Below are 26188 nucleotides of genomic sequence, written 5' to 3' on the forward strand. Positions count from 1 at the left end.
TTGTAGCTAGTGGGCTCTTCTAAAGGATAGGCCTGATGGAAGGTTTAAATTCACAGAGTGCACCTTAAGGCGGATGTGGAGCCTGGACCTCTCTTTGTTTACTTTTTGCTTTCCCACATATTCAGGCCATATTGTGTTGTCTCTCCATTGGCACAACTGCTCCTGGAACCAAACCTGACTGTTAAACTTGTTCATGTAAATTATATATGGATGTAGGTAGGTAACAAAAGATGAGAGCACCAGTTGAGTACCTCAGGTAATTCTCATCACCCAAAACTAATAAGCATACTTGTCCCCACCCCAGAAAATAGACACCCAAAAGCATAGAGAGGACGATGAAAGTAAATACAATAAAGTTGAGATGGGAAAGATCTCTGAGATTCTAATCTGTTTATGCATTCATGCAGAATAGTCCTGATTCGTGTATAACACATATGCCTTAACCAGCTTCCTTAAGCTGCTTTTCTAGGCCACAGTAAATTAAGAGTACAAAATCCAGAAGGAGATAGGAAGGGATGGAAAGGGAGTTGGGATGACAGGAAATAGGAAAATGTAAAACAAGCACCGCAGAATATTATTACCATGCTATAGCCCGGTGAATACTTCTGAGACTCTAAGTCAGGCTGTCTCAAACTTTCTGGCTGTGAAAATGGTGAGAGTGGCTACAGGAAGCTGTAAGTCACAATGTTTTTATGTATGTCCTGTATTTGTCCAGGAGTTTTTTTAAAAAGGGAGATTAGGCTATATTTTGAAAGCATTATGATTTTGAGTATGTATGTCTATACTCCGAAGATCTTTTTAGTTCCTGTAGAAACATTTCTGAATACTGCCAATGCTGGGACTTTATCAGCTCACTCCCCACAAACGGAGTGGAGATCAAATGATAACTGAATTCAATTCATTGAAAAGTTTACAAATAACAGAGTAAGTGAAGATGGGGCCAGCTGACAAAAAGTAATGAAGCCAGCCTTGGCTCATCAATTCTTAGGTGCAGTTTATAAATTAAATGATTTCTTCATTATAGATGAAACTTACACCAGTCCCCATGTACCTAAAAGATTTCTTTTTTCAAACTCAATTTAACAAGTGCTTCTTTAGCCTCTAGAGTGAGTTAGGCAATCTATAATAAATTAGAGACACAGAATAAATCTCCTTATTCTATAATCTAGGAAGCTAAGGATCCTAAATAAAGTGTGTGAGAAACTGATTCCATGAGGGTAGCATTAGACAAACAGCCATAGTGACAGGGAGGCTGGGAAAAGGAGGAGTTAGTTGTGCTGGAGAATAGCTGCTGTTAGAGCAAGATGGCTGCCAAGCCTGGCTTGAGGAACTAGGGAGCTAGCTATCAAATACATGCAAAGGAATTTTGGGAAGGAGGAAGCATGTGGGCCAAGTCACATACATGAAGAAGGGCTCTCACTGGGAAGGGTATCTCTCTTCCCTCAGCTGAGATGTGTTAGGGCAGATGATGTAAATTGAAAACATCTCACATGGGAAAGGCAGTGTGACATGAACAGCACGGGCATCCAGTATGGTCCAAACTGCTTGTTTACACATGTCCTCTCAAAGTTCCGCTAAATGATAACAAACTGGTACCAGTGTTTTATACATTCATTTTATGTTTTGTTTTGTTTTCAAAGTTACAATAGGTAGATATTGTCCTAGAGGTAGTTTTAGAGCTTTCAAAAGGATTCATTTGGGAAAATTGTCTTGCTAATCAAGTGCCACCTTGCCTAGAGTATACACTACTCCAGGGAACATACACTGTGAAGTCTGACTTTGGGGTTTGGGCTGTGGGTGTTGATAATATCCCAGGAGGCCTTACCAAGGGTCCTGTTAGAAACATGCAGAAGCAGGAGCCAACATCTGGTCAGGATTAATCCTCTCAACACCCTAGACTAATGTGGATTGGCCTTGGGCCATAGCCAACTCTTCCTGGAAAAGCCAGCTTTCATGTTTCTGGAATATTCTGCAGAGCCCCACTCTTTACCTAGGTTTTCTTAGTCTCTCCTTTGCATCATTACAGTTTTACATGGAGGGGCTTTATAAAAACAGACCAACAGAAGTGCATGGAGCCATGTAATGTCACCAGATCAGAATGGAGAAAGTACTCAAGAGTTGAGCTCCAGGAGCTAAGCCAGGAGGTCACAGGAGCCCCTGGAAGTCATTGAAGTGCTGTGGGAGGCACATGAAATAGCCTGCAACACATGGCAGCTCCTCATTACAAAGAATTATCTGATCCAAATGTGTAACTGCAGAGAAACCCTGGTGTACATATTTGCTTTGAAGAGACTAGGATTTGTAACTTTTATTAGATTTTCAGAGAGGTCCAAGAACCCATAAAGCTTAAGGAATATTAGCAAAGGGCCTGGAGACAAGACTCCAGAGTGACCCAGACCTGGTTCAGATCTGGTCCTAGAACATGACTAGCCACAATTAATCCAACCCCTCTCAGACTCAATTTCTTCTTTTAAGAAATAGAGTTATCATAAGGTTTCAATTATCTTATGCATAATGACTACACAGTAGAAACTTATTAAATGTTTTATCAATGTTTTATTGCCCTTAATCATTTCTAGAGATGTGACTTAGGAATCAAAATAGCATAATAGGATCACATACCTATTCTCATCACCAGAAGGCTGAGGCAGTAGGATTGCTGTGAATTTGAGGCCAGCCCGGGCTACAGAGTAAGCCTCAAATCAGTCTGTTCTACAAACCAAGACCTTGTCTCACAAAAAGAAACAAGAGAGATAAGAATAGCTGGCTATGCTAAGTCCCTTTTGAAATCAATTAATGAAACTGATCCTCTGTCTTTACATCTCTGTATAGAAGGAAGTAATATTTATATCACAAGGTCATTGGGAGAAATGATTAGAAGAATTCATACAAAATGCTTCCACAGATATTCTTTCAGAAGGGAGATGTAATACTCCTGCATCTTGACTCTGAGCCCTTGATCCCTCCTTTTATGATAAGTGGTCAGGATTGATGACTTTCTAAGCCATCCCATCAGAGGATAGAGAGAGACTTATTTCGCATACAAGTTTCTCATGTCACCACTCAAATATCCTGAGGGAGTCACCGTTTGTTTGTACTCTCACTTAATCCCCTCTCCTCAACTTTGTTGCTTAAGGTTCTGCTGGTAAGAAGATAGAAAAGAAAGATTCGCTTTGTCTTGTAAACTATTTATTATTGTTACTGTAAACACGTGTGCATATAATGTCTATATATGTGAGCACACATGCCATGACACACATGTGGAGGCCAGATGCCAGCTCTGTGGAGTCAGTTCTTTCCTTCCACCTTTGTGGGTTTCAGGAACCGAACTTCCATTGCCAGGTTTACGTGGCAAGTGCCTTTACCCTATGAGCCATCTTGCAAACCCAAGATTTATTTCTTTGAAAAGTATAAGTATGGCCCAGAATCTGATGGAGAAACTTCCTATAAAGACTGGACAATTTGTATTCAGTTATATAAAGTTGTGGGGTTTTATTCTCATGCCCAAATAATTATCTGAACATAATATTAATAAAAAAGTGTTATAGAAAACTAACTTCTTTGGTGAAAATTATTTCAAAGTGAAAAGATATACAAGCTCCTGAGGGATATGTTTGAGTTTGAGTAATTCTTCAAGCAACATCACGTTAGAAGATGTCTAGTAGAAGACGTCTTCCAGTTTGCTTGGGCATCTCTTATACTTTCCTGTTACCATGCATTCTGTATATGTCCCTAGATTTCAAACACTGATATCTTTCTGAAGAAGATGTGGCACATTGTTTTTTTTTGTTGTTGTTGTTTTTTTTTGTTTTTTTTTTAAATCTTCTGGAAGGAGTCACTATTATTCATGTAGCCAGAACACTCTAGTGAATTTAGGACATGGTCTGTTCTGTTCTTTTCCAACTTTGGTCTTAACCAGCTGAGCCAGTCCAAATATATATGGAAGTGCCTTCTCTTAATAGGTGTTAGATAAATGATGTCTTCTTGGAGCATTATATTACTCATCTGTAAATGGAAGGGGTTAGACAAGATGACCGCCGAGGACCTTTCTAAGCTCAAAGCTCTACGATAGCATTCTAAATGTTAAGACTCTATGGTCTTTCTGGTATTACCATTAATGAAATTACCCATCATTTATCTTATGAGCAAGAAGCACACACCAATAGCAACAGGACAACTACTCCTGCAAACGAGAGTGTGTGGGTTTTTATTGTGCCCACAACTCTCTAGTGACACATGTGATAAATGTGACTGTCTCAGAAAAAAAAATTCCAGAGGCTCTGGGGTGGGTCTCCTGACCTGTCTTTTTATTTTGGACTTTACTGTAGTAAACACATCCTACTTGAATTTTCTAGAGATGGCTGAGACCTAGGGTGTGGCTAGAAAGAAGTTTATATTAGTAGCTCGTAGTACAAGCTTTTATTGACAATTGTTTTCTTCCCTCTCATTAAATTCTCTCTCAGGTTCCTCCAGTTTCTATTCTTCTTCCTGTCATGGTAGATGAGTTGTCATCCTAGCTGACAGACCTCTACAGATCTTAACACTGCCTCATTTCCTGTTAACAGTGCCAGTACCCCTGTCCTATGTCCCACTCTTCTCCACCCTCATCCTCAAATTCTGCACATCAACTTCCAGCCACACTAGGAGAATTTTAGTGACAGGATTCAGCCCAGTGGTCCTCCTGTCATATTACAAATTGGGACAGATGCTTCATTTTATGTGACTAAACCATTAAGGCTGTGGTTGTTTCACCCATCTCGCCATTTCACGGAGGCTTAATCCTGTTCTTCTGTGTGCCTGATTCACAATTGGATAGCAGAAGAGAGATTTCTTTCTTGGTAAATCAGGGTAAAGGTTAAGTGAAGTTCCAAAGCCAGGGGGAGGGGGCATTGAGTTCCCATGAGGCAGGCAGGCCTCTGAACAGTTACACATTCTTTATTGATCCCATTGTTTTGCCATTCTCAATGCTCTCAAGTGAACATGCACTTCTTTGTGTGGCCTGTTTAATCCTGTGTGACCAACAACCCATCTACCAGGTAATGTGCAGGGCATATCTACATGCTCTCTGGGCTGACAGCTCTCCCTCCTTCTCTTCCTCTGGACACTAGGGAACAAGTCCTCTGACCATCTGCTCTGTATTGGTTGAAGGCCATCAACTAGGCCACAGATTTTCTCTCTAAGGCTCAATGCAATGACTAGCTTCCTTCCCTTCTTAACTGTGTATCTGTTTTGATCATTTCTCAGGGAGGTTTCTTTTTTCACTTCTACATTTCATTCTGCTCATTTGAACTTCTATCCTACAGACCTCTACTGCAAGAACTCTTTTCCATTGAGTTAAGCACCACATAACTGTAGCCAAGAGAAGTAGACCATTAGAAGAGAGGGCTGAGGGGTCAAAGTTTACAAAACTTAAGCTTGTATAAGTCTCATATAACATGTTATCATGACTATGGGCATGTTATACTTATACTTCCATTATTATGTATTTTGTGGACATTTTTATAAAAATGTGAATCTCCTTAACTTATTGAGTCTGTGAGCATCACCAAAGGTAGTTAATGAAAGAAGTCTCTGAAAAAGTAAAACACTATGATCTTATTCCTATTTCTGTTAAATGTAATCCCATCGGCACCAGGACAGGATTCCTAATTGTATCTGAACCTTGTGGCTGAGTGTCAAGTTGCGTAGGATAGCCACCAGCCTGCAAACCTTGTAAGCCCCATTCTCCCCTAGCCTTCCTAGAGAGAGGAAGCACTGTGGTCTGCACAAGTTATCTTCTTGAAGAGTGGGTCTTCCAGTTTATCAACCACCACTAGATACGTTAGCCAATGGAAGGCTTCTGGCTGAAGGTGACTTCTGAATGAAGTGCTTTGCATGATGGGAAGAGGAATCAGGCTGACTCTCCAAACATCAGGGTTCCTAGTGCTTAGTGGTAAATGCTGTCTCTTCTAGGAGATGTTGGACAAAAGTGTTTATTCACCTGAACATCCCAGGAAAATCCACTTTCCTGCTAGAGGTATTAGGGCAAATTGGTTCTTCATTAAACATATCTGTGTTCTTCTGCAGAACAGTGGATGAGTAGTGCGTGCTTTGGGTTAGAGAAAATTACATGAGGAATTTGCTCTTTTCATTCATAGAGTTGGCAGTGATATCTAGGAGACACATTGTGCTGTGAAGCTCAGAGTTTTCAAGCATGTCTCTCTCTGTCTGAAAATGCAAACCCTGGTTTTGAGAGATGGCTGCCATTCTTGTTTCTGAACCTCTGTTCCTTGTATCCCAACATCATCTTTGCCAGAGCAAATGGAAAAAGTGTGTTAGATTCATATGCTTACCAGACAGAGACTTAGGTAAGAAGCATCACAAGTGTCTCAGTTATTGCAGCTCGGGACTCTAAGATGTCTACAGATGATTCCTTTCCCACAGATCGCTGCTGTTAGTATTTGCGACTGCTTGAAAAGCCCCAGAACCTCGGCCTGCCTTGAAAGTAGATCATTCCTAGGAGTGAAGGTTTACATTTAAGTCTCTCATTTTCATACTTGAAATGTTCCTCTAAACAGCTTCCTGCCATCACCATGCTTCCTGGCCTCACACTGTGTCCACTCCTCTCTCTGCCTCAGGATGGCCGTCTCCGAATGAATGACCAACTGATTGCTGTTAACGGGGAAACTCTGCTGGGAAAGTCCAACCACGAAGCCATGGAAACACTCAGGCGCTCCATGTCCATGGAGGGAAACATCCGGGGCATGATCCAGTTGGTGATTCTGAGGAGACCCGAGAGACCCCTGGAGGTGATAGCATTCTTGACTTTCCTAAAAATTGCTCAAATAGCACCTAGAGTATACAGATGCTGTCACTCATGGTGCGGCTTGATGCTTATTGAGTCTGTACTTGGGAATATACACCACAGGCAGACTCTGGTAGATATAGGAAAGGAAGAGGTGCTTGTTTATTTTAGATACAATAAAAACACTTGACATATGCGTATAAAGTAAATCATTTATCAAATATCACAGGTCTATGTTTACCAGGGCCTATGCTCAGAAATTGGTAGGGTTGTGGACTTCTTTTTAAAAAAGCATCTTTCTTAATAAAATTTTGGTGGTGTACTAGCAGGGTCCATACCTTAGAAGGTTCCTGATTGGGTGGATATATACAATATATACAGTGTTTATTGTGGAGGTTATTATGAGATAATCAAATCTCATAATCTGCACTTAGACAATACAGCCCTGAAGTGTAGCTAAGTTAAAGTTTGATCTGTTGAGCAAACTTTGTGCTTCATTTTATTAAATAAATGGAAGTCCTATCTCTTTTAAAATATTTGATCATGATTTTTAAATGTCAAAAAAATGTCCACCTACATATGAACCTTGTGTATAAAATAGATCTTAAATTCTGATATACCTGAACATTCCACTTACACAAAATTGTAAATAAAATTGGCTTAAAACAGTTATTTTATGCCGGGAGGTGGTGGCTCACACCTTTAATGCCAGCATTTGGGAGGCAGAGGCAGGTGGATTTCTGAGTTCGAGGCCAGCCTGGTCTACAAAGTGAGTTCCAGGACAGCCAGGGCTACACAGAGAAACCCTGTCTCAAAAAAAAAGAAAAAAAAAAAAACCACCACCAACAACAGTATTTTATATTACACATGAAGTATTAAATATTTCTAAAATTAATTTAGGAGAAATGTGTAAGTTCATAAAAATCAACAAAAATATCAGCATATTATGTATCATCATATTAGGATAGTCTCTAAGGCCAAGCTATATTTCGGTACTATAGCTGTATATAAAGTAAGAGTATATACTACTTATCAAACTAATATCAAATATTAACTCCAGTAGTAAGTTCAACCAAAATTTAAAAATGAAAAAGTATGAAGATGAGATGTGTGTCAGTGGGGATCCTTGTATCATATGTGGGTTACTTGAGTTAAGAGTCCTCAGTTTGCTATTTCCTGACCATGAAAATACAGCTCATGTGAGTACTTGAAGTGTAGAAGGCAGATACAGGAACCTGCTTTATCCACTGTTTGAGTTTCCTTTCTCCCATTGTGATAGACTTCCAGTAAATGTTGCCAAATGAATAAAAGCCGCCCGTAAGACCTACTTCCTCTGCCAGAGGGGTCTTGAGTTATGAAATGACAGAGTATCTTCCTGTGCTGTATTATCATCTATTGGGAAAGAGTAACTACCTTTTATGCTCCTTTGTACATAACCTTGTAGATGTTAAATAAATGTAAATTGGCCAATTACTGGAGACTATATATAATGAATGAGCTTGTTTTCCACATGTGCGTCTGCTTAAGTGACAGAGCCTTCATGAATATTTAATGGCCTTCACTTATGTACATAGTTGAACACCCCATCTACTGCTTCCTAACATGAGAGAAGGTCCTATCTGGTGTCATTTGGTGCTTCCTATAGAGCCTGGGATGCAAGGAACCCACTTATTGAACAGTAAATTGAAGGCAGCATAGGGGAGGTCTCAGTCGTCCCTTCTCATATATGAGCACATCAGAGTTTCCTTTAACAAAGATGCCTCAACCTAGAGAAAAGGATGGAAAAGGCTGCCAGAGCGCCATGTTCATGCCGACAACAAAGATCAAACAAAAAAGGGAAAGAATGAGTATGCTTTTAATACACTGTGAGATGCTTGCACCTCTCCTCTTCCCTCATCCCAGATCTCTGTAAAATACATGTGAATGGCAGTGCATGGGTGTGATATCCCAACTTCTCGACTCTGAGAACTTTGCTGTGAGCATTCTCATCCTTAGTTCCACAGTCTAGAGTGGACTGGGATTGGCATTATCCCATCAGAAGAAAGTATTAAGTTTCAGTTCCTTACCCATCCTCACATGTGTCTTGTTAATATAGTTCACCAGGGGATCGATCAGGAATAGGAACTGTTACAAAAAGCAGTTTTTATGAGGACATTTAAACAAGATCCATTTGCTTTCCCTAGTATTTACAAGCTTTCCATGGGGAGTGAGCAGGCACTTGTCTCTTAGCTATTGAGAATCTTTGTGGTAGCCATGAAGATTAAAGAGTATTATTGCTTATAAAGACAGAAGCCTAATGTACAGCTTATCTTTATTAAATTTCAAGAAAATCAGCTACCTTGTCTCCTGAATCTTCTGCACTGTGTCATGCATATGCTGTGCACAGTGTATGCTGTGCACACCTGCTTTTCCATCTATCCCCACAGAACATCAAGTGCCCTCTGGTCCATAGAAAAGCATCCATAACCCAGAGGAGGTCTATGCACTGCTCAGACATCAGGGCGAATCAATTAGTTAGATTTGGCAAGAATGCCAACATAATTGCTGGAACATTATACTGATGTTGAAAAGAAATGAAGGCACTGCTTAAGAAAAGTCAAAATATAAAGTTGTTGTTTTTTCCCCCCACATTAGCCAGTGTACAAGATAGGTAAACAGTTTTGATGAGAACCTCAGGAAGAATACATAATGAGCCCGTGATTGAATCAGAATCATTTTGAACAGAAGCATGTTTTTCAAAGGATGAGCTTCGGGTTGAATTGCGGATTCTGTTTGCGCCTAGAGACTTGGTATTTAAAAATGGGTTATGACCTGGTTTTGTTTTTCCCTTTCCCAAAACATTTTTTTCTCCTGGCTGCAGCCAGCTCATCTTCGCAGAGGCAGAACATGTTTAAAAATCCATTATATTTTTTATTGGCTGGGACACTAATGGAGGCCTCCACGACAGCTCTATTTTACAGGCTGGATGCTTTAATTAGGCCGGTTACTGATCAGTTGTTGGGACATTGATTGTGTCATTTATCAAAGAGCTAGGAAAGCAGAAAAAAAATTGTTTTTGTTCTTGTTGTTATCGGTAAGTGAAAACAGGAGGCGATGCAAGGCAAGTCCCAACCCTCCTGCCTGCTGGGACTCCAGGTTTACCACAGGAGCCGCTGGTCTCCTGTACCTGTTTGGTTGGACTAGCAGTACAGCAGGAGGGTAACATGGTAGGTGTGCAAGCACTGCTAGAAGCCTGCACAGGAAGTTAATAGCCCTGTGCAGCCAAAAACATTTTAATTATTTAGGATATAGAATAGAAGTGAATGCTTCAAATGTTTTGTTTAGCTAGATACTGAATTTTTTGGGAACTAAAGAAGAAAAAGTAAGACCAAATGCATTGTTTTAGCCAAGCGCTTTCCTGGAGGAAGGAGCTTGGGGAGTAGGTCTGTGTTTGCAACATGTGCCTCTCACAAATGGCCAAGGGAAGAGCTACGGAATGACTTCCAAATCGTTTATTTCCCTGAAACCTGTTAGGGAGACAAATAATAGGAACAAGGAGCAAAAGAAGGCTCACTGCACCACGGTCTCCTTGAAAACATAACTGAGCTTTCTGTCACCGGCTGCCCCCTGCTCCTTCCTCAGCACCTGGGGACGATGGTGTGTTGGGTGTTATTCTGGATGCAGCAGTTTGCAGAAAACTGTGAATTTGTTTGCAGACTGTCAGAATGCAAACAGGAAAGGGAAATATAGAAGAAGAAGAAGAAAAAAAAGACTCTAGGGAGAACCACTGTCGGGTCTTGTCACAGCCATTACTTTAGCATCTGGCCAAAGGCCTGGGGTCCACCATGGGACACAACCATGACATTCTAGTGACAAATACTGCTTGGGTTCTGACTTGTCCTAGAGCATATGCACTTAGCTAGGGAGAGAGAGAGAGAGAGTGGCAGAGGGAGCGAGGAACCAGCTGGTTGGCAGAGAAACACCCTTGGCATGAACTGTATTCTCATATTGACACTGCCACAAGCTGTACTCCCAGATGGAAGAGAATTTGAAAGAAGGCAGTTGTAAGTGGGGGAAGGCATAATCAAGTTAATCCTCCTTTGTGTTGGCTATCAGCACTCATAATCCTTAACACTACAGTGTCCATGCTGTACTATTCCGTAGTGAAAGATGTTTCATCTGATAGGGCTATTTTGACTCTGCACTATTAAAGATATACATACATGCTTCAGACTTTCAAGATGATTCAGACAAGAACCAGTCTTGCACTCTGCTTCAGTTGTTCAAATTAGAATGTATTTTCAAAATGTAACTTTTGTTTCTGTCCCTTAGGAGCTCTCAGAATGTGGAGCACTTTCCAGACCAGGCTTTGAGAACTGTCAAGAAGCTCTGAGTACCTCCAGGCGAAATGATAGTAGTATATTATATCCGTTTGGCACCTATAGTCCACAAGATAAAAGGAAAGGTAAACACTATCCATTTTCATCTTCTTCAAGTAGAGCACAAAACCACACACACACACACACACACACACACACACAAATGGCTTTTCCCTGAGAAGGAGGAAAAGGTATCGGGGACAAAGAAAAGTTAATTAGGCAAAGTGTAGACTTTGTCACTCAGAGTCATGAGCACTGAGGGGTGGGTGCGAGCGCTGACTCAGAACCTGTGAATCAGATTCCTGGCAAAGGCTCCAGTTTAAGCAACAGTTTCTGTGCTTGCTGCCCCAAACATGAGGATTTAACATAAAACAAACCATGACTGGAGAATCAAAGATGGCAAACTGTGAGGGTTTTGAGGATCTTTTTAGTCATTGAAAGTTACCAAGTCACTTTAAAATGGCATGGATTTACATGAACCCACAGCATGGTCATGATGTGACTCCAAGCTTGGTGCTTGGTTCTGAGATGAATGTGATAAGTAGTGGAATAGCATAGCTTGGGGCCGTCGGCACGGCAGCTGGATCTTCCTGGTGTCTTATAACGCCTCTTATTACATGAATGGATCACATTTCAAGTAGACTCCTGGGTTTTCGCCATTGTTCTTTCAAGCTCACACTCCGGGTCACCAAGAAACTTGTTTTATCTCCCTGTATCTGCTTTCTTTAATAGCTTTTACTTTTTATATTGCAAAAGCAATACATACATATTCATTGTCGAAATTTTAGAGGAAAGCATTAAAAAGAAAATTTAATATTACTCATCCCTCTATCTATCAAAGCACCTAATCAATAACATTTTATGTAGATCTTTCACATCTTCTCTCCATGCAAATATGTATATATAAAATGAAATGGGCTATAGGTAATTTCTAAGAATTCTTTTTTCTCAATTGATAACACATGATGAATATTTTATGTATCAATGAACACTCTATAGCCTGGTAAGCAGGGGTTCAGTGGAGATAATAAACATTATACGTCAATCCTGTATTTTGAGACATTTAAGATGTCACCAAACTATAATGATGCAGGAACAAGTCCTGAACTCTGATGGCATTATATCTGGATGGACTTGTAAATCGGAGATTGCTTGAGCATTAAACTATTTCCTCTGAATAAGTCACCGAGGTCCAGAATTCCTCTTAAATTTTTCCATTTTAAGTATTTGCTGTTTGATAGCTACTGTGTTAAGCAATTTACATTTGAATTCAAAGTGGATCATATTAGTAGCCTCATTTTACAGGTGAAGAAACAGAAGACCTGTGAAAATAAATAATTTACTTAAGACTGTGTGTATCTGATACACCCAGAGCCTGATTCCATTCCTGTCCCTGGCTTTGGTTCATCTCAGTGTGTGTCCCTTGGAACCATTGAAGTCTTTCTATCTGATCCTAAGAATGCCTGTGAAATGCAGACTTTGCCTTGAAGCAAGATAAAAAGAATCATTCAGTATATATTGGCTTACCTTAAGTAAATTATGAGTTCTTTACAGTTCTTAGACTTACAATTCCACTACCATCAAAGCAGGGCAGGAACAGAATTTCTCTGCAGCTCACAGGAGCGTCCTTAGAACTTCTTTCTGTGCTTACACTGAAGTTAGTGGGTATTTTGAGCACAAGGGACCACAGATAATCTCTAGGAAGACTTTTGCACATCCTCTTCCTTCTAAGACATAAATTTGGATAGAACAGCTTTCATTCCAATGAAAGGAAAATGACAACAAACAATTTTTAAAAATTACAAATCAGCAACATGCCAGGTTCCTGTTTCATTTCCAACACCAAATTTCCAAGTTAGCATGAAAATCCCAGCCCTTTTAAGACCTTGCCCACCTGCACTAGAGAATTTCTGGTAATGCCACTATGGAGGAATGTGACAGGTTCTCAGAGACTTGCTATTATGCCTCTTAGATAAACCATTGTTTACTTGAAGAAAGGTAAAGCCTACCTTACTATTAGGTCCCTGTGTATTTGTGCTACATTATCAGATTGCCAGAGTTTGACTTCTCATAGAGTGGACTAATTACACTTTCAGTTAGAGGCCAGGCAACAGGCTTTCTTTTTGTGTAAGCCAACTGTCTCAGAGAGTTTATGAACATACTAGAATTAAAATAGCACCATGCTACTTTCATCATGTTCACTGCCTCTCTTTAAGTCTTAACATTTTTCACTTTGAGAAATTCCAAGAGGCCCTAGGTTTCTGAGCCAGGGAAGGTGCTACATGTGAACTGTGACAATGGCCTTAACAGAACTAACTTTTGAGGGTCTCTTTTAGCAGAACAATATTAACTTGACAAGAGAAGCTGGGCCAGCCAAAACATTATTTTTCCTCTTTCTGCTTTCCTTTTCTTTGTATGTTTAAGATCCACTGTTGATAGACTGCATTCTGCCCACTTTTGTAATAATAGTACAAACTACCCACAGTTGCCCAGTATTTTATTTTATTTTTTCTTCAAGCTGTTACACAGAAAAGGAATCTATAGAATAACATTTGTAAAATTACACCAGAAAATTCACATTTGTGTTGGAAAATTGTTAGCTGAGCCTCCTGGGGAAGGAAGCAGCTTGGTGCTTCAGAACAGCCACCAGGCTGGAGGCTTGTCCCTGGGGCTTTCTGTAAGCTAGTTAGGCGGCTGAATAGCCTTAAGGTGCACCAACACCAACAGTCTCCTGAGACTGATGGATAGAACCTCGGCACCATCTACTTCTAGCTGCAGCCTTTCTCTCCCTGCCCTCTTCACGTTTGCCCTCTTGATCTTTTGTTGTCTCCAAGTTTAGCTCAGGTGACAGCTAGTCACCCATTGTCCAAATCCTTCCAATCACCCACTATATTAGGCCTTTCCTCCCTACCTCAAATCAGACATTTTCATTTTGCACCCTATTCCACTATATTCATATTCCCTGGAGTTTGGAGGGCAAAGACAAGCAGATTTCTGAGTTCGATGCCAGCCTGATCTACAGGGTAAGGTCCAGGACAGTCAGAGCTATACAGAGAAATCCTGTCTTGAAAAAACAATAAAATAAAATAAAATAAAATTTCTCCAGTGTTTAACCTTGTTGGAGCCAAAGTGGATCCATCAGTCTATAGCAGAAGATATTCTGCAATGTTGATGAGAAATTGAATTCTTCTCAGTTTGACTAATGTTGATTGAATATCTACCTTTATGGTGTCAACCACTTATCAGGAAAGCAGATGTGTACAATACTGCAACACTATCATTATCCTCAAGAAGAATTTAAGGCCAGAGAGATGGTTCAGCTATTGAAATCACTGGCTGCCCTTCCAGAGAACTGCGATTCAATTTCCAGCACCCACATAGCAGGTTACAACTGTCTGTACCGCCAGTTCCAGGGGTTCTGAACCCTCATCTGGCCTCCTAAGGCACAAATATAAATTCACCCAAAAACAAATCAACAAATTTAAAAAGACAAAGAAAAGGAAAAAATTAAGGAAAAAAAAAAAAGAGTGTAAGGCAGGGTCATCAAACTACACTTGGCCACTTGTAGTAGCAACTGTTGTTGTTTCAGTGTGCAATCAAATGGGTGTAAATATGTTCAACAAAACTTCATTTAAAGGCCAAATTGTGGTCTAATTTTAGACCAGGGCCATAGTTTTCTTACCCTATTTAAACTCATGATTTCTTTTATTCCCTCTTAACTGTTTTCGACTTTATGGGTTCTACAAAACAAACAAACAAACACCCCAAAATGCAGTAATTGAAGAAGACCACTTAGCCAACAATGACTTAGCCAACAGTAACAAGAAGACACATTGTCAACATTCACAAGCTGTGTGTGTGTGTGTGTGTGTGTGTGTGTGTCAGGAGTGTGTCTTATGCAGGAGGTAAATATTATTGGTATGAGGTTAAAATTCTATTCTTACATACCTGATGTCAGGGTCAAGACAACAAAGTCCCTACAGGATCTGAGTATGCTGCACTCAGAGTTAACCAATATATTTACCTCTGCTCCTATCATTACACTAAACAGTACAGCTTGCCCCTAGGAGTATAGTAACAGTTAAAGTTAAAATAATAGCTATAATAAGAGTCCAAAGAACCCAAGAAAAGGCTTCAGAACAGACAATACAGAAGACACTATAGAAGTAACCTTCAGTCTAGTTAGAAAAATGTTGATGAATAGATTTTAGCTTAATAGGTCAATAAATAGCTGTCTCTGCAAAATTGAATGTGATAGATATGATACAGGACTTATTTTATGCTACTACTAATACATAAACTTAAACATTAATGGGTAAAGGCAGACATCATAGACTATGGCAGCTCAATGGAAAAAGAATGCTCTGTGTTGTGATTAGGGTGCATACAGAGACTCACTCTAACAAACTGGCATGGGCTTTGGGGGAGATAGGGGTGGTATGGACACAAGCTGTATACTCTCAAAACCTCTGAGACAGGCAATGATGATATTCACTATAGCAACTTACATCCCATTTGCAAGAATGAGTCTGGGACACAAAGGGCTGGGAAATGGTACACAGATGTTTGCCAACTAAACATTATTCCCTTGTTATAAAAGCAGTTGAAACCTAGGTAACAGTGAAGGCTTCATAGAGGAGATGGAATGTCCAGTGAGCTTTGGAAACAGGGTAAGACTCTTACAGATAAGACAGACGTTTCAATCATTATCAGCTAAGATAGGTAAGTCCATGGCTGCACTCAAGTCAGAGCATTCAATCTTGCATGGCTAAGACGAAGGAGATGAAGCAGCTGCTAAGGATATAGACTTGTATTCTGTAAAGTTAATCTGAACTAGCAAATTAGCAGATTACGTCTATGTTTACCACCAGCATGGAGATGGACTAAGAGACTACAGATACTATTTATAGGATAGACTTTCCATTTTGTGTCTGTAAGCAAGTCTCTGTCTGTCTGTCTGCCACCACCATTGATAGTGGTAGAGGTCCAGGGAACAGTGTTGGCTACCTTTGCTTATTCTGTTTTGTTACTTCCAACACCTACCTGGTGGCCAGGTTTCTTGTTTCCACCCTCATTCCTAGGAGCATGTCAGCTCTGCTTCCAATCCTTCCATTCCAGGGTATTTCTTGGAGTAGAGTTGTAGCAATCTCTTGTTGGCTGTCTTTGGTAGAGTTTTCTACAGAACCAGAACAGACAATAATATTTTTAGATAGATCCATGCATATATATATATATATACATATACATATATACATAAATATATAGAGAAAGATAGATAATAAGGAATTGCCTAACATTATTGTGAAGCCTGACAAACCACAAGATCTTCTGTGTTAATCAACAAGTTGAGACCCAGCAGAAATGTTCAGAGTTCTAGTCTAATGATATTTCACGCCATAAAATATTTCACGCCATTAGATAAACAGTGGGATTTACGTTTTTTAGCATGGTAACATTTTATATGTTAATGGTAGCATGTTATTTGTAGGAGTCACTGTCCTGCCTGATTTAGTCTACCTCCTTTCTCATCACAGGCTGTATGTTCCATTTCATATTGTTTGTTGTTGCTGTTGTTGTTTGGTTTTGTTTGTCTGTTTTTGCAAGAGAGTTTCTCTAAGTAGTGCTGGCTGCTCTGGGCTCTCCATGTACACCAGGATGGCCTCAAGCTCCCTGAGGTGCTTTTGCTTCTGTCTTCCAAGTACTTGGATTAAAGGTGTGGGTGCCCTCATGCCTGGTCTCTACGTGGTCATTTTATTTTATTTTGTGGCGCTTGATGTGGGGGACAGGATTTTGTGCATGTTAGTCAAAGGCTCTTCCACTCAGCTTCATCCCCCCACCACAGGGAAGGTATTCATAGCATCATTATCTATATTTAAACTTTGAGGATTGGAGAAGTTGGGTAATGGTCTCAGATTCACAGGGCAATAGGAGCCAAATGTAGGGAAAAAAAAAAAAGGAAGTCCCACCGCAAACAGAACAAAAAACAAACAAACAAGAGGAAGAAAAAAACCCCTTTTGTTCTAACCAGAACATTCTATAGTTCCTTTCATCCACAGTATTGTCATTGTATTAAAGGAAAAAAATATTCAGAATGAACAATATGATTAGTGAGCACCCACAGGGTTTCCTCAGAACTTACTTCTGTTAGTAACAGTGATGGTCAGGGTGAATGTTATTTTCCACTACCAAATAGCCTGGAGAAGAGTGACACATTTTGTCAAGTAGAAAAATCCAAACTCAGACTCCTGTCCTTTGCTTCCAAGGCCTTCCTATGGTTCAGATAGAAAAAGTGGATCTTCCCCTCCCCCACTCCACCCCCTGCTTTGTCTAAACACTGAACAGTATCCCAGGTCTCAAGACATTTTCTTCAGTACTTTTTCCCGCTCAGGTAAATGTCTAAATTATAATGCAGAGTATTTATTTATAGAGTCACACTTTTAAAAGTATTAAGGTATAAAAGACATGTTTTATGAGTCTCCTACAAATCAGGGATATTGATAAGCACTGGGCTTTCCCAGGTAACAAAAGGTCACAGAGATGTGTAGATTTATTCGCCATAGTGGATAGTGAGCAGGTCACCCACACAGACACCCATAGGAGGCACAGGTTATCTCAGCCAGGGAGCATTCTTGTGGCTCCTTCCATTCCAGGTAAAGGCCTATTGATTTCTAAGGTGGTTTATGTGTGAGAGATGGACTGAAATACAAGTAAGGCCAGCTCCTTCTCCCTCTGGTTTACTACAGCTTCATTTGTTCCTTGTTTTATAGACCTATTGCTTCCCAGTGATGGGTGGGCTGAGAATGAAGTACCGCCGTCCCCGCCACCACATCCTGCTCTGGAATGGGGCCTTGAAGATTTCAGTCACAGGTATCGATAAAATGATATATCATAAATGTTCCCTGTTATGGTTTTTCTGGGAAAACTCAGCAACCTTATTTTAACTCTATTTCTTTGCAGAATGGAAATCTCATAGTCTCCATTTTTCCTCCCCAGTGAAAGGTTTTTGTGACTAGGAACTTACATTGTTCATAACTTGGTTCCTGGAATTTTTTTGAGATTCATCTTATATAATTAACATCACTAAGAAAATAGCTGGGTTTCTCTTAAAATTTTGAAGATCAGAGTAGCAGAATTCAAAAGAAGAAAAAAATTCCAACCTCTTACATAGGAAGGTGCAAAGTAAAACCTAAGAAGCATAAAGTCTCAGGTTATTTTTTCTTTACTTTGTAATTGGCAAAACTGAAAGGAATTTTAAAAATAGATGCTCCAAGAAAGTTAATGGAACCTAAAAATTAAAGCAGCACCATATAATCTAAAATATTGAAAAGGGTACCCAATATTATAGCCACTCTGTAATAGAAACTAGAAAATCAATAACTTTTAGACTCACACAGGCACAAAAGCGGAAGATTTACTAAGCATACATACTATTTAACTAGGGGAATTCATAGATTTTGTTCTTCTGATGAGTTTTAAAAATCATTAAATTGTCTCTTTGCTATTTTCTGTATTTATTATGGCTGTTAAAAAACTGTGTATTTTATTCCATTCTGTTTCCCATGATAACGCTGGGAAATTTCTTCATTTTTCTTACAGCAACGCTGGTGTCATTTCTATTATGCTTTTTAATACAATGGGCTAAAAATAAGGCTACACAAGAGTATAGCCAACTCTATCAGAGGAAAGCCTGCCTATGTTGAACTACCTCTGTTTTTTAGATTTTGAAATCAGTTATTGTTCTCAAAACATTATCATGAAGAACACTGGGAATCACAGTGTGCTAAGCCAACACCTGGAGGGCTTTTTTAAAAGAACGTAGAATGTAGTTAGTTTTGTTTATTCTCTACATTGTCTGTCTTGATCCTGAATCCAAAATGAGTTTGATGACATCCAAAAATCAATATTCTTCGTGGTTTCATTCATTCTACTTTACAATTCCTTCTGTGTGTGCCACACAGTTCCATCAGGGTAGCACAAAGATGAATTCAGTAGAAAAGAGATTGGCAAAAGCCTAAGCAAAAGCAACATTGCTGCAGGTATCCCAGGGCCTGACCTTGAACTACAGGGCCACAGCAATAAAACAAAAACAAAACAAACAGGTTGGTGTTTATACCAAGTCAAACATGTCTGTCAACAGAATAGGACGCAGGACACCAAAATAAACCCACAAATCTATGGCCACCTAATTTTGACAAACATACTGAGAACATACACTAAAGAAAAAAGTTTATTCAGCAAATGGTGCTGGGAAAATGGAATCTCCAAGGAGAATGAATTTAGATCTGCATCTCTCACCCTTCTCAAAATACAATTTAAAACAGGTCAAAGGACTTAATCTCCAGCTCGAGACACTTGGACTGTTAGAGGAGAGCAGAGCAAACATGCTTGAAGTTATGACACTGGCAAGCGCCTTTTGACCAGGACTCCAAGAGCTCAGAAAATAGTCCCAAGAGTTGACAAATGGGAATGCTTAGAATTAAAAGTTTGCAAACATCAAGGGGAACTGTCTACAGAGAGAAGGGACAGGGTATGGAATGGGGAGTATCCCAGTCAGCTCTCTCCCAGACAGGCTGTGGTATGAAGAATACATTGATATCGAGAACATATGAAGATCTGCAAAAGATTAAGGACTAAAATCATACAGCTGCCTAATCAATATTAGGCTATTGAAATGAACAGACTGTATCAAAAGAAGAAACAAATAATCAACAAATAACTCTTAAATGTTCAATATCATTCCCAACCAGGGAAATGTAAATTAAAGTCACCTGAGATTCTCTCTCACCCAGATCAAATTGAGAAAACAGGTGACAGCAAGTGACTGCAGGGCTATGGGCGTGAGAAACCCCTGTCCACTGCTGAGGAAATACAAACTGGCACAACCATTTAAGAACTTGGTATGAAAACTTCTCTTTGCCATAGATGAAATCCACTAAAGAAAACCACAACCTATCCAAATAGAGAGTTATGGAGCCCAGTCCCAATGGATACATCTACAAAAAAACTCTTGTAATACAGGGAACATCATGGAAGACGGGGTGGAAAGATTGTAAGAGTCAAAGGATCAGGGAGTCTGCTGCCAGATTCTGTCTCCAGTAATATCAAAAGCTACATCCATAAAGTCTCACCAACATGGCTGTCCAAACTTGAGCTGGACAAGGATGGCATCAGTGACCATGCCAAAGTAGATTATGAAAACAACCAAAAGCCCCCAACCTTACACAAAGCCAACCAAGGAAAGCTGGGACCAGGAGAGGTGGTCTTTCCTAGGGAAGAGCACACCATTTGGTGGTGCAGTGCCAACCAGTCAGCCCTGTAAACATACATACAACTAACGATATATGGAGTCAACAAGATATATGTAGGAACATATATGTGTGTGGATAAGTGAATGCAAAACCAATAATAAGACCTTGGATTTGAAGGAGAGTGGGAAGTGGCGTGTGGGTGGGTGAAGAAATGAAAGAGAAAGGAGACATTAGATAATTAATTCATAATTGCAAAAATTAAGAAAATGCACTCAAAACTTTTATAGAACCACAAAGACAAAGATAGAAAAATTAAATTCGAACTGCCATATGACCAATGTATACCAGTCCTGGCCACATACCTAAAGAATTCAATTCTGCTGCAGAGCTGCTTGTAAATCCACATATATTGCTGTACTGTTCACAATAGCAATGGAATGTAACCAACCTGGATGCCCGTCTACAAGAAAATAGATAATGAAATGTTATAGGTATATATGAATATATGCATTTCACTTAGCTATTCAGAATACAAAGTTAGGAAACTTGCAGGAGTACAGTTTGAATGAAAAATGCACTAAGGGAGGTGACCCAAGCCAGAAAAGCAAAACTCTCATGTTCTCTCTCATAATCAGATCGTAACTTTTAATGCTTGTAGGTATGTAAATAAGAGATTGTTTTCTGAGAGTACATATAGACTACCAAACCATAGAGGCAACCTAAAGAGGGAGCATGAGGTATTGAGAGAGGGACAGCCACAGCAGGTCAAGTGTGACAGGAAAGTGGATGAGGCCATGAGTGGGATAGTCCATGTGATGAGGATGGAGTGAGGAAGAGGAAAAAATAATGAAAAAATTACGTTGGAAAATGCCATGAAAAAACCGAACTCCTTGTAGGCAAAACAAAAACAAAAACAAAACTAACAAACAAAAAACCCCAAACCAAAAGCTTTTTAGGCTAAAGAAAAAAATGTATTTTTCTCTTAAGAAGATTAGATGGAGAGATCAGTATAAAATGCCCTGGAAGCCCAGAAGACTGAACCCCAACTCTGCAGGATGAAGGAAGGTTACATCAGAGAAAGAGTGGTTTCATGGAAAATGAGGGGCCCATGAAGCAGGGAGGCAGCAGAAGACAAGCCTTGGTGGAGAGGGAAGGATACTGACTGGGTTCAGTGTAGCCGAAACTTTGATATCTGGAGGCAGAAGCCACGGCAGCTGCTCTGCCATGTTCCATGAGCACCTTGCTTCTCTGAAAAGCAGTGGAGAAGCATTAGATGTTTCAACACCAGGGATGAGTGTCAAACCCTGAGCAATTTCGTGTGTGGATGGGGAAGCTATAGCCCTTGGGACTTGTTAGACACGAGGGAAGCAGTATCTAAGAGAAAGGAGAAATTATATGGTTGGAAAGGACAGAGACATTTCTGAGGTGGATAAAACAAGTCTTAATGCTTTGCAACTCTCTCCCCCCTCCTGGGAACCTGTGACCTGTACCATCCTGCAAGCTGTTGTGTTGCCTAGGTGACCAGCAGCAGTGGGATTTGGATGTGTGAGGAAGGACTGGAAGGGAGCCAGAGAAGTTGAGCAAGGAAGGCTGCCCCCACCCCCAACACCTTTCAAATCAAACATGGAAAAGCTCTCCACAAGGGAAATGTGTGCTTTCAGAGGTCAAGTTTTCCTTTATACAAGAGAAGCTCTCTTCTATATAGAGGGGAAAATAGATTTGATCAAATTTAATGCCTATTCTTTAAAACAACATGAAATCAGAACTTATTTTTGTTATATCAATGATTTTGCATAAGAGAGAAGTTTAAAATCTGTATGAAAAAAAACCAAAATATATGGGAAATGTGTTTTTTTTGCTGTGAAGTCTCAATGAGTGATTAAAGCCAAACAATAACAGAATATGTTGAGCATCTGTGCTGGCTAGCTTTTGTCAATTGACACAAGCTAGAGTTATTTAGAAGGAGAGACTGTCAACTCAGAAGATGCCACCAAAGATTGGCCTGTAGGCAAGTCTATGGAGGTATTTTCTTGATATGGGAGTGCATAGATAACTGTGTATGGGGCTACCCCTGGGCAGATGGTCCTAGGTGCTATGAGAAATCAGACTGAAGCCATGAGGAGCAGGTCGATAAGCAGCAGCATTTCTCCCTTACACCAGCTCCTTGGGTGATAGATTATATGGTGTAAAATACAATACCACCCCCACTTTAATCCAAGTTGTTTTTTGTCATGTATTTTATCATAGCAAGAGAAACTCTAAGATAATATTGTTAGCAATTTAGACAACATTTGGTTATTCCTTCATTATTCATATTTTATCAGCCATATGCCCCCGATACATACACAAGGCATAGATCCTATGACGCTGCAAACAATTTTTTTGGCCAGTCTTCCAAATCTTCCTCCTTGTCTTTTACTTTCGGGGAGTTCTCCTTGAGCATCCACTCCTGGCTCCTGTGTCTTTCATATTCCTGGTTTGTCACCATTTTCAGGACAGCGGCATATGTTTCTTGCTACCCTTATTTATTCATTATGCAGCATAATTTGACAAGAGTATCATTTCTATTTGAGAGATTCCCTGGTTGTTCATGCTGAAAACACGGCCTTTATCTAGGACACGTCTTTGGCCTGCTGTCAGCTTCCAGCTTCCCACGGCCTCCAACTGCAGCTCACTCAGCCATGAGCACATGCTAACTTCCTTCAAAATTAAAATATGTCATATTTTATACTTAATCATTGTGTCACTCTGACTCCAAATGCTTTCGATGTGTAACATAAAATTGCAAACAATTCAACCGGTCTAACTTACATGGCTAAAATATTTTCACATTAACTGATTCAATACTACATTCATTACTTCAGTGTGCTAGCTGCTGACATTGGCTCTAACTCCATCGTTGTCTTGCATGACCCTCATGTCTTGCCTTAATTATCTATAGGTCTGACTTCAGCTTTCTTTTGCATTTCCAGTTTGTAAGATGGCAATAGGGATCCTTCTAATTAAAGTTTTCAAACTGTGCATTTGGACACATTCGAAATAGTGGTAACAGATGTATATAACTTCAAATTAATGGATGTAATCAGACATATGTATATACGGGTAAATGATTTGCAACATTCATATGTACAGTACAGCTTTCATTTATCTTATTTTCCTCAATTATACCCTAATATTTTTATGAAAATAGATTTGTTTTGTTTGAGCAGATCATAACTTGATACTCAATCATATGTCACCCCACACTATTTAGAATAGTGATAGGTAAGAATGATTATTTCCCAAAAGTTTAGATGCTTTGAGCTCTTATTCTTGGCATGCCAATCACTGAGAAGATAATCTAAAAGGCTGAATTGAATTAGCCAATACACTCATCAGTTGGGTAGATTCCCGTAGTCTGTTATGAGCAGAGTACTTTAAATGCAATGAAATATTTGTTTTGAAGAGGAATATTCATATTGGCCATAAGCATCTCCCCTGAAGGCTGTCATTAAAATATGAAGCATCATCTTGGATCTGCTATTTGGTTTTCTTTTCTTTCACCACAACCTATACTCTGTGGAAGCAAAAGCAAACCTAAAATGCAAGTTACTTAGGAAACTGCTCAGACCTTCAGTTTAGAGGGAAAAGACATTAATATTTATGTAGTCACACCACTATCTTAATCCAGGCTTGTGACTCGGGCCAGGCTTTGCTCTCGAGCAGCTGTGTGACCTAGGACCATCAGTCCCCTTCTTTGAGCCACATCTAAGAGATGGATGATTCCTTAATCATTAATTCCCTAATCAAGCCCTTCATTCCTTCTGCCTCGTTTTTGAATTTATGAAGATCATGTGTCCTGCTGACATTAAACCTGCATCATCACACAAGATCAAACCCTAAAAATCTTACGTACAAATAAAGGAAGAATAGCACATGTAAAGACACATGCTACCACAGCACCAAAGAACAAGGTAGCTCTTGATCTCAGCAGCATCTCTGAATTCTGTAAAACTACAAGGGGAAATTGGAATATTTGCATTTGATCATGCTGGCATCAGTAACACTAAATGAGTCATGAATTCTTAGGCACAGTTGGCATTCTCTGGCATCACTAGGCAACATGTCTATAGCATTGAAGGCTTTCTCCATTGACAGTGTACCCACATACCAACTCATATTTTCTACATATTTTTCATGGAAATGAGTATACTGTTTGCATTGGAGAGAATCCTGACCCCTCGTTCTATAGCCACCTTGGCCCACAGAAATGGAGCTTATAATATTAAAATATGACAAACATTGAGCTCTTACTGTGTGGTAGGCACTATTCTCACTATTTTTGCATATCTGAATTTGTTTGAGCTTTTACAATGGCCTTACAGAGTGGTTTTCTTACTGCACATTTTATAGATGAGGAGACTGAAGCCTAAGGTTGGACAATACAGTGATGCTTCTTTTATGTAAAAGGACACTGTGGTACAATGACTTGCCTGAGTCACACATCTAGTCAGGATGTAAACTGGTCCATTGTGTTCTATGGCCCTAACTCTTGCATAATGTACTGTGGTACCTCTCAGGAGACATTCTATTTCTACCCACTGGGTTATAATAAGTGAGTATAGGCTCATTTATTCATTCTTAAGGATTACTATTTCACAATAATAACAGGGAATATTAAATATCAATGATAAGTTTTTAAAAAATTAAATTTGGCTACTGTATTTAGTTTAAAAGTTGAGATTGTTCTCTGCATTTAGGAAACTCCTCATGCAAGATTAAGGTTGTTGTTGCTGCTTGTTGTTTAAAATGCCAAACTCTCTAAAACTCAACCTTAATCCTTTCAGATTGTCTAAGGATACAGACTTGTCACCCAGTCTGAGTTTAGGACAGAAATCATGCTGAGATGAGCTGCTCATATACACTTTAGCAAACTCGAGTACAAAGGAGAAAGCAGTTACAACTTAATTTATGGAAAGTGTGTACTTATTTCTTTCTAAACAAAAGTAAGCCATTACCTGAAATTTCTTTATATAATCCTTTGTACTGAATCCCCAAGCAAAATAGAGTATTCAGTAGAAGCAACAGTCTTTAGATTGACCCCAAGTACTAAGAAATCCATAAAGGGCATTTAATGTATTTGTGTCTAAATTGTCAACTGTGCTGTTCCTGTGGCTTTCTTTTGGTGTTATTGATGGACAGACTCTGCTTGCATTAACATTACTCTTTGAAGATCACCGAGAAAGGTAAAACTCAGTCTCCTGCAGTCATCAGTCATTCAAGATGGGTTTCTTTATGGAGACATCCCTTTCACTGCTCTTTAAAAGGGCCCACTTATCCCCTAGGAATCTCTGAGCCCACTTTGGGCTGGGCTAGTATCTAGAAACATCCTTTGAAGTGTTGGGGGTTGCTGAGCACCCCTCACCCACCTGAAGTTGTATATGATGCAGCAGGATCCCAGTTAGTAGAAACCACTGGAAGAACAAAAGATGCTATAAACCCAAACACAATAGTTAAATTATACTGCAGGATAACATACATAGGCCAGAACTGTTACATTCCATAAAAGAAGTCTGAGGGCCAAGTATAGGTTTGAAATATATGGCTGCACAGATACTTACACCCAAGCAATGGTCTGAAGTTAGGGACCCCTGTGGTTGAATTAGGGAAAGGCTAAAAGAAGTTGAGGAGAAGGGCAACCCCCTAGGAAGACCAGAAGTCTAAACAGACCCTGGACTTCTCTCAGACACTGAGCCACCAACCAGGCAGCATACACTAGCTGACCTGAGGCCCTTACACATATCCAGCAGGGAATGGCT

General features: G+C 39.7%; 1 protein-coding gene across 2 annotated transcripts in view; it reads left to right on the top strand.

Annotated features, from left to right (window-relative positions):
* The window catches only part of Pard3b (par-3 family cell polarity regulator beta), a 1032172-nt gene that overhangs the window by 600934 nt on the left and 405050 nt on the right, over nucleotides 1–26188 (top strand). For both annotated transcript variants that reach the window (XM_021162850.3, XM_085837816.1), the window contains 3 exons: nucleotides 6618–6788; nucleotides 11096–11228; nucleotides 17910–18009. In XM_021162850.3, the coding sequence (XP_021018509.1) occupies nucleotides 6618–6788; nucleotides 11096–11228; nucleotides 17910–18009 (404 nt within the window). The remainder of the gene's footprint in view (nucleotides 1–6617; nucleotides 6789–11095; nucleotides 11229–17909; nucleotides 18010–26188) is intronic.

This window comes from Mus caroli, unplaced genomic scaffold (genome assembly GCF_978045245.1).
Source record: "Mus caroli unplaced genomic scaffold, Mus_caroli_1 scaffold_1, whole genome shotgun sequence".
In the NCBI taxonomy this organism is placed as follows: Eukaryota; Metazoa; Chordata; class Mammalia; order Rodentia; family Muridae; genus Mus; species Mus caroli.